The following is a 9,950-nucleotide window of genomic DNA, read 5'->3' as shown; positions in this document are numbered from 1 at the left end:
GCATTGTGTTTTTGTCGAAATCCAAACAGAAAATCAACGAAGGAATCATAGAGGTTAAGAAAAAAAATATTGTACGGGAACATAGTAATTTTCTTAAGGATCTTAGAAAAAACAGCAAATAATGAAATTAGCTTATATTTACACACATCAAAATCTGCCTCCGCTTCTTATATGATTATTTTAACGACCTTTGCAATCTTCGTAGTAGAAAACAACCCATGAAATCCAGTTAACAAATTATAGTTAGTGTTGACAAAATAATCATTTTTTTTCCACAAAATAAGTTACAACCCTCCTTTGGAAGGCTCCTTTTATATTTCTAGACTTGAAATTAAATCTGTAATCTCAAGGTCAAGGAGTAAGACAATATATTTTCATACTTTTAACTGGCTGAATTAGTTTGTAAAGTCATTTTCTTCTCTGGTCTCAAAATATTTGTAAGCATGGACATTTAGACCAACTTTGTCCAGTAGGTTGAGATCTATATTTGATAACCAATTTATCTTTCCAAATTAAGGAATTACTGCTTCGAGTTGTTTTTATTCAAATTATACTGTGACTCATTGACAAAATTCCCTTCACTGACGTAACAATACAAGCACTGATTATTCAGTATTTTTGTAGTATAGCCATTACACCTGTATAGCAATCAGGAGATCGTTGGTTCGAATCTAACCCGAGCATAATGTACAATGTATGCCAACGATCTTTGATTTATATGACTGAATAATCGGTGCTTATTTGATACGTCGATGTAAGGCAATTTGTCAATGGATGCATTGAATTTTTTTTTTCCTGTTGTTGAAATGTTTAATCACAAAATGAGAGTGTGAAAAACATGATTTTGCATCGAAATATAATGTAGATATCCAAATTTGACTCAATGTTAATTTGTAGAAAAGATAGACCATACCAATCAAAACATTGCTTGTTTGCTTTCTTTTTATCAGTAAGGAATCATCAGCTAAATAAAGCGATTCAACAGTGCTATTCATCCAACATGATTGAGCATAACTACAGTGTAATCAATTCCTCTTTAAGGAATACAAAATCCGACAGCTCCTCCTTCTTTGGCTTGCCCATTATTTGCCACAATGGTGTTACGGTTACCATATCGCTCAAATAAATCGGAAGTGTTATATGACGACCAGTTTTCAGTGAAATCCAGGGCTACATTTTCAAATAATAATGAAAGAAAAATACGTTCAAGTGCGAGTTTCTTCACTTTGTCTCCCTCTACAAATTAAATTTGTTAAGATCGTAACTGCTGATCTGTAAATTAACAGACGCTGCCCGGAAATCAGTAGATGACAGGTTCGAGTCCCACTGGTTCCTTCTTTTCCGACATGTTTGTTAATTTACAGATCAGCAGTCTTAACAATCATAACAAATTTAATTTGTAGAGGGAGACAAAGTGCAGAAACTCACACCTGAACCTTCACCCCTCTGAATAACATCTTTCTATCTTTCAAAAAATACGTTTATGATAAACATTTCCTTTTGGGGGAAAACTCATATTCATATAATTATGTGACCGTGAATCACCAAACGAACGAAAAGTCGCATACAAGCCCTGATTTTACATAGGGACTCAAAGTAGGTGAGACGGGTGAACCATATTCAAATTTGAGTTTTCATATTTTCTGAAAGTCTTCTTCTATATCATTCTAAAGTTTGTAATCTTAGAACGAATTAGAAACTGCGTTTTAAGATGCTTTTGTAGAACATCTTTTTTTTTTGAATAGTGTTATCAGGTGTGTCTTCGTTCGAGACCCCTTTCCATTTAGCGATTATACATACTGTAGAGCCTACAAAGCTTTGACATAGAGCCTATAAAGAGCCTACAAAGATTGAGCATAGCTACAGTTATTGACATAGATTGACATAGAGCCTATACAAAGATTGACCGCCATGTTTTATATGTTTACATTTATTTATTGTGCATCCAAGCCGGATATTATGATTCACTTCATTTTATTATATTTGATGTACATTCCTTCATTGAGAAATATACAAATAGACTGAATTGAATTGAACTGAATTGAACTGAATATAGACATTGCACTCTTCACTTTCAACTCTAATAACTTTTGTAAGAATGATACTACATGTATAACAGTTGTGAAAGTTGGCTTTGATCGTGAATAGATTGTGTTAATAGAGCAAACTCATTTCAGCTTAATCTGAAGATTCATTCATTTTTACAACATTACAATCTGTTTGTGTCCCATTCTTTGGACAGAACACGGCTTAGGGATTACAAACGCTTGAACAGACCCTATAGTTATATTTATACTTCAGAGCCTCCTTTCTCACTTCACACTTTTCCAATGTTTGCTTTCTTCCTAGCATTTTAGATTGGTTAAGCTGAAATTTGTTGTGTGTGTGTGTGTGTGTGTGTGTGTGTGTGTGTATGTATGTGTGTGTGTGCAACCATATCTGGAGGGGGGGGGGGATCTATACACCCAGTGCACAAACATCTGCTTTTCTGTAGATTCCCCGGCGCATAATCTTAATTATCCAATATGAATGTAACGAATTCCCGACTGATTTCAATTATTTTTGTTGTCATGAAGTATTGTCGCTATTGGTACTGAACATTCAAAATATACGTACTGATTGGCTCGCAATACATAGAGAAAATTCTAATTGTACATTAGATACCAAGTTAAGGTCTTTTTCGTTTCAAATTTTTCATAACGCTATAGCCCTCAACTCATTTTTGTATCAAATTGGTCAAAGTGATTTTCCATTGTGTTATTTTTGTAAGAAGTTTCCTGAAACCTCGAAGCATATATTTTGTGATTGATGTATAGTAGTTGCTCACATTTGGAAAAAGCTCTCTGATTCTATTGACAACATGATTAACAAGAGAGTCACTACAGTATACCTTGATTTTAATTACCTATTTGGTGTTGTTACTGGAAACAGGCACAACATGTGTATTACTTTTTTATTCTTATGTATAAAATATTATATAATTCGCTACAAATTTCAGCAGGTAGATTTAAATTTTCTTTCCTTTATGTCTTTTGTTCGAATGAAACAAAAATTGAATATAAAATAGCTGAGAAAAGGGGTTAGTTATTGGGCTCTCATTTTTGAAAAATGGACACTTTCATTTATATAATAGCTTGATACCTCTTCCCCTTATGTACCACAGTGATTAATCAGTAAAGGAATGTTACTTTATTCTAATTTTGTGCAGACATGGGTAATATGCAGTGAAGTCCCACCTAGCGTCTATAGGCAGAGTCGTTTTGGGAGAGAATGATGGGGCATTTGCCCTTGTTTATTATGTTAGAGAGATTGGAGGGGAGCTTACCTTAGTCGACAAATCTGTATTTGATTCTTTTTTCTTTCAAAAGTGGCACCCGGCCGTTATCTCAAATTATTGTGAATGCTTTTCCCTGTTATTGTGTGATTTCAATAAGATGTAATTATTATTCTAGACCAAATTAATCGTTGGGGTGTCAGACGAACTGGGAAGTTAGACAATCTGATATTAGACCAAGTGACAGTAAAACCAACCCTAAACCCTCCTGTCTTAGGAAATGATGCAATTGTGGTAAAATCATTTGTTATTACAAGTTGTCATATTACCGAAAGTAAATCTAATTTGGGGCAAAGTGAGCTTGACTGGGCTCGCATTGACTTTGTAAATCCACAGCACGATGCGGATCCGACTGGGTTATATTTAAGAACACCTGCTATCGCAGCTTCGACGAACGAAGATACTTCGATGTCGCCAAGCAGCGCTGCGACGCCCTGAACGCCGACGTTCTCGTCATCGAATCCCAGGACGAAGCCACGTTCTACACGACGTGGATGCGATACCACACGTACCTGTACTCGTCCTTGCGCAAGGCGTGGCAGGACTGTCATCGCTACAACGCTACCCACTGGACATGCGGCTCGGGGGAGAAAGAACGACCGCTGGTTTTCGACAGTGCGTTTGTTTGTTTATTTATTTTGATAGCCATATGTATGTATCTATACAGATATATATATATATATATATATATATATATATATATATATACATATATATATATAAACAGGGGCGGCGCAGCCGTGGGGGCCGTGGGGGCTTGGGCCCCCACACTTTTTGTGCACCATACAGAGGAATACATAAGGTGTCATCACTTTAGGCCCCCACACTTTTTCAACTCGGAAGTACGTAAGTGGCACTAAAATGGGAGGGGAGAGAATGAGCTGAGGACCTTTTTTTTTTTTTGCTTGTTAGCTGAAGAAATCCGGAAGTGGACGGGGACGAGGAGAGGACGAGGAGAGATGAGCTGAGGACCTTTTTTTTTTTTTTGCTTGTTAGCTCATGAAACCCGGAAGTGGGCCCCCACACTTTTGAAAACACTGCGCCAACCCTGAATATATATATATATATATGTATATATATAACTTAATGTTGTGTATATATATATATAGTAAATTTGTCCTGAATCTTGTGTAAAATCTCGTATCAACAACATATCAAAAGCTTCGAGACAGTTCAAAGAATTTTGTTAGAAAGTCGATTTTAGTTGAACAAAGTGTTGTAATAAATGAGATATTCTTAATATCAGAAAATTGCTAATTTCACAGCAATTATCAAATATTTCGAACAAATATGTTTACAAATCCTAATTTGTCACAATTTGAAGAATGGAAACGTTCAACCAAGTTAAACTTGCAATGTTGTTTGTCAAAAAAAAAAAAAAAAACGTTTGCGTTGCTCGATCTCAGTCTCTCCATATTCGACTATAAACTTTCCCTCTGAAAAATTTGACAAAAATTTACATTGTTGGTTTCATGATTTCTCGCATTTCTTTCAGTCTGTAACCCATTACTCTTTTTTTATCTACTTATCCTTTTTAATCGATCATTCTTTTTTTTTCATTGTTCCGTAACACACATTACTCATACAACTTAATATCAAATCTGAGAATAAGAGAGAAGTGCTACACAATAATAGTCTATTTGAGATGGAAATAAACAAATGTATAAGAAAATATGAATAACGTATGATATTGTGTTGAATTTGTACTCAACAGCAGAAGGTCGTTAAAAAAAAAACAAACGCCGAGGTATACTGATTTTAAATATGAAACACACGACAAACAATGTGTCGATAATGCAATGAAGTTACGTAATGCATTCAAATCTTTTCCTATGAAGTGCTTCTTCGCGTATAGGCCTAATTGTTAAGCATGCATGCCCTGTCGCATCAATTTTGAATCAAACACATTCATCAGACCAACCAGATTTATGGTGTTCTATCAATATGTAATATTGCTTACATGAACAAAACTGTTTTGCAAGGTAATATTGTTGGCATGATAAAAAAAAAGACAAGATGCACATTCAAAAAACGTTGTCATTGCATTAACACAGAGAGCAGACGAAAACGTATGCACATTATGCAATTATTATTAAGAGTGCATTTTGTTTTATCTTTATGGTTAAGACTGGAAGAGAGGGGAGCCTAACAACGCCGGGGGCAGAGAAAATTGTATGGATATCGATTATGACGGAGAGAGCAACGACATCCGCTGCACTGACTCAAAGATTCCGATTTGCACCACACCAGGTCAGTTTTGAACGCCAGCGGACAACTTTTCATGTGATTGTACGCTTTGACATAGATCTACTCCATGACTTTATGTAGTCCTAAACTTTTTGTTATTCATCCTTTTCATTCATTAGGGAGCTTCAGATATGAGACACGGACGTTGAGACGACAATTACGGTGGCCGTCCTCCTCTCTCCTCCCTGCGTCATCCTGCAAAGTAGCTTTAGATTTCGCGAAGACGCAACCTGCAAGCAGTAAAATGGCGCCCCATAATTATGATCATTGCATCAAGTATAGCTCTCTGCGTCGTGAATTTGAGCGGACGCTAATAATGGCCCACAACTCGTCATGAAGACTCGGACGACGCGAGATCAATTTTGATAAGCGATTTTGCGCCTTCTCTCTTAACGTCCGCGTCGCGAAAATCTAAAGCTTCCTATTGTCCAACTGTCTCATGCCATCCGTCAGTTCTTGTCTTACTTGTAGAAGCTGTTGTGGCTCATGAGTCCATGCCAATGGACTCTCAACTGTAAGAGGTTCCTGATATGAGTCCTCTTTGAACAGCGGTTGTGCCACTAGGGGCAGCTGCCTGTGCTTGTCCCCTCTTTCAGAGGCGATTGAAAGGTCGTATATCCCGCTTGCAAACGTCACAACATTTTTTAAAATGCCTCCCGATATCATGTATGAAGTGTTACTGTAATGCAGAGTTTTTAAGAAAGAAATGAAAAACTAATCCCATCATGTCATGCAAGAATGCGCTCCTCTTTTGTACGTAGAATAACGAGTCCGCATACAATTTCAGTGGAAATCAGTTGTATTTATTCCTCTCTAGCATAAGTAAGTTTCCAGTTTTGCTACACTGAGGAAAGGTCTGAATTACCTACTTCTACAATATACGAGCTTATGAAAGGAATCTTTAGTTTTCGTTTTTCTAGCATAATGAAAGAACACTAATTCGATGCCTTGACTAACTCTTTCCGAAAGGAGGGATAATGGTATTAGCCTGAACAACAAAACAGTAACAAGAGACCCGCAGGTCTAGCGCTCACCTGAGTATCCCAAGTTCGCCTTTCAAGCAGTCACTAATTTAGATAACACATAGCTCTAGCAAAATTTGAACAGTCATTCTCAAGTAGAAGATGAAAATATACAATTAGGGTCCAAATTCGGACCCCCCCCCCCCCATAGTATCAATTTTAGCTCTGTCACTTCTGGTTCTAGAGAAAAACACTTTTTTAAGATTCTTTAATTTGGGGGGATGGGGGGGGGGGGGGGCCTGGGGGCCCAATGGGTGGAGCATGGTGCTCATTATAACAAATTGAGATCCTGACCCCCTAGGGATGCTACCTGTCAAGTTTTGTGAACATCCATCTTGCGGATTTCAAGAAGAAGATGAAAATTTACAATTTAGGACCCAATTTGGACCACCCACACCCACCCCCCGCAAGGGGGGCTTCCCTGGATCTGCTATGAGCAAACTTGAAACTGCAGTTATTAATGTACTAACTCATAGTATTAACTTAGCTCTATCACTTCTGATTCTAGAGAAGATTTTTAAAGATTCCTTAATTTTGCTGGATTTGGGTCCCTTGGGGCCCTCCAGGTGAGACACAGTGCCCATATGAACAAATTGACATCCTATGCCCCTAGGGATGCTACCTGCCAAGTTTGGTGAAAATGGGTCATGGGGTTCTCAAGAAGAAGATGAAAATGTACAACTTAGGCACCGTTAGGACCCCTCCCAACCCCCTTCCCCTGGGTCCCGGGGGGGGGGGGGACCCCTGATTCCACCATGAACAAACATGTCATCAATGTACTAACTCATGGTATTAACTTAGCTCTATCACTTCTGGTTCTAGAGAAGAAGATTTTTAAGGGTACCTCAATTTCGGGGGTTTGGCCCCCCCTGGGACCCCCTGGGTGGGGCATGGTGCCCGTTTTAATAAATTGAGATCCTAACCCTCTAGGGATGCTACCTGCCGAGTTTGGTGAAAATCCATCATATGGGGTTTTTTGAAGAAGAAGATGAAAATGTGCAATTTAGGCCCCATTTGGACCTTCCAACCCCCCACCCCCGCCCCAAGGGGGGCACCCCTGGATGTGCCATGAACAAACTTGGAACTACAGTCATTAATGTACTAACTTATAGTATTAACTTAGCTCTTATCACTTCTGGTTCTATTAAGAGGAGAAGATTTTGAAAGATTTCTTAATTTTTTTTTTTTTGGAGGGGGGGGGGGGGGGCATGGTGCCCATTTTAACAAATGGAGATCCTAAACCCCTAGGGATGCTATCTGCCAAGTTTGGTGAAAATCGGTCTTGGGGTTTTCAAGAAGAAGAAAATGTAAAAAGTTTACGCACGACGGATGACGCACGACGCACGACGGACGACAGACGCCGGACGGAGAACTCGAAATAGCTCACTTGAGCCTTCGGCTCTGGTGAGCTAACAAGTCGATTGGCTGTTAACTTTTCATGAGAAATGAAATTTTGTAGAAGTCTTCTTATATTTTCTTTTATATTGGGGATAGTCCAAAAGGACGTCATGAAGTGTAGTGGTCTCCTTATTCAACGATGACGGCACCGAAACTTTTAAAATTCATACCTTTGGAATCGATTGTTCGACTTTCCTAAAACTTTAATGAATGTGTTCTACTAATATTGCTGCTTTCACTCAATCCACACTATTATATTTGGGCATGATTCCCTTCGAATGAGTTCTATTGATATTCTCCCTTTCTGTGTCCGCATTTCGATTTACATTCAGCCATCGCGGTGCAACAAGTCAGCAAGGCATCCAAGGACACCGAAACTCCAGGGTATTGCATGCGTAATCACGTGGTGGCGCACATCCAGCCATCAACGCTCATGAAATGCTTGAGCGCTTGTTCGTCAAACAACAACTGTCGGTCCCTCAACCACTACAGGGCCACTCAGAAGTGCGAGATTATCAGCATGACGCGCATCCAAGATAGCGCTGCATATCAGCCGACCGCAGGATGTGACCACTACGACATTTAAAGGACAAGTTCACCTTCATAGACATGTGGGTTGAATGAATGCAGCAATATTAGGAACACATCAGTGAGAGTTTGAGCAAAATCGTACAATCCGTTAAAAAGTTATGAATTTTTGAAGTTTCTGCTCAGTCACGGCTGGATGAAAAGACTACTATAGCTTGAGATGTCACATGAGTACAACGATAATTAAGAAAGAATAAAGAAAATTCAACATATTTCCATTTTTCTCGCATAACAAAAAACACTCGACTCGGCAGGGGGAATAATATTACCCTTAACATACGTCAGTAGCAAGTCAAAGAAATGTGCACTTTATTCAAAAAGTATAAGTTTTGTGAAATTCTCTTTTTATTTTCCTTATATAGTTGTACGCATGAGACATCATACACTGTAGTAGTCTTCTCTTCCAGCAGTGACTGCGCAGATACTTAAAATATTCGTAACTTTTGAACGGATTGTCCAATTTTCCTCAAACTTTCACTGATGTGTTCTACTAATATTGTTGCAGTCTCTCAATCCTTATGTATATGAAGGTGGACTTGTCCTTTAAGCTTTCTTTCTTTCTGGTTTAGATGGCATAGTATGTGTGTGAGAAAAAGGCGTTCCTCACTTAATACATTACAAGGCAGACTTATATATGAACAGTTTTATACATCTTTTATGAAATATTTAGAATGCCAACTCTACAGTACTCTACAGTACCAAACATCTATTAATCATCCGTAGACGTACATGTAGATTAATTCATGTATTTCACACATATGCACATGTGCTTGCGCACACACACACACGTCTTGTAAAATTACATTGTACTTCAACTTCAGAAGGAAATTATAAACAGTTATTTTAACTTGACCTGAATGTATGATAAATTATGTGAAACTGGCGATCAGCCATCTTGTGGCTCAGTTATTGCTACACTCACTATCATGAGAGTATTGTGTGTGCATTAAGTAATTTGTAGTCTATGTGTCGGTCAAAATGATATCATCAATACATGTATAGTGAAAACAAAACTCCAGAAATCCATTATCCTCTCAACACAACAGCTCATTTACAAAGCACGAATTTTCGGACACCCTGCCCTCTGCATGTCAATGATCAAAATGACTTGACAAAGGACAGGGTGCCCGAACATGTCCTCTGTATATACAGTACAACCATTGGTGTTGACAGCATGCTGAATTTCTGGAGTTCTGTTCTCCTGCTATTGCTGATATGTAAACAAGGGGACACTGACCAGATAGATATCTTTGAGCATGTTTTATTTATATAGATATCGTACAACACATAATATTTCATTCTTGGTGAAATCACATATAATCCATATAAAAATATATAAAATCTGTTACTCAATTTACAAT

The 9,950-nt window shown here is 38.1% G+C and overlaps 1 protein-coding gene across 1 annotated transcript; it reads left to right on the top strand.

The window, feature by feature from the left end:
• Positions 1-3,210: 3,210 nt before the first annotated feature.
• On the top strand, positions 3,211-8,587 carry LOC139708170 (ladderlectin-like). The gene is made up of 4 exons (XM_071620144.1): positions 3,211-3,214; positions 3,671-3,949; positions 5,462-5,584; positions 8,334-8,587. Exons 1-4 carry the CDS (start codon positions 3,211-3,213, stop codon positions 8,585-8,587), a joined length of 660 nt encoding a protein of 219 aa, XP_071476245.1.
• Positions 8,588-9,950: the final 1,363 nt, after the last annotated feature.

Source organism: Diadema antillarum, unplaced genomic scaffold (assembly GCF_040938485.1).
Source record: "Diadema antillarum isolate AM-2024a unplaced genomic scaffold, OU_Dant_1.0 seq00001316_RagTag, whole genome shotgun sequence".
Classification (NCBI taxonomy): domain Eukaryota; kingdom Metazoa; phylum Echinodermata; class Echinoidea; order Diadematoida; family Diadematidae; genus Diadema; species Diadema antillarum.
The sequence above is the reverse complement of the archived record's forward strand: the minus strand, read 5'-3'. Positions and strand labels throughout refer to the sequence as shown.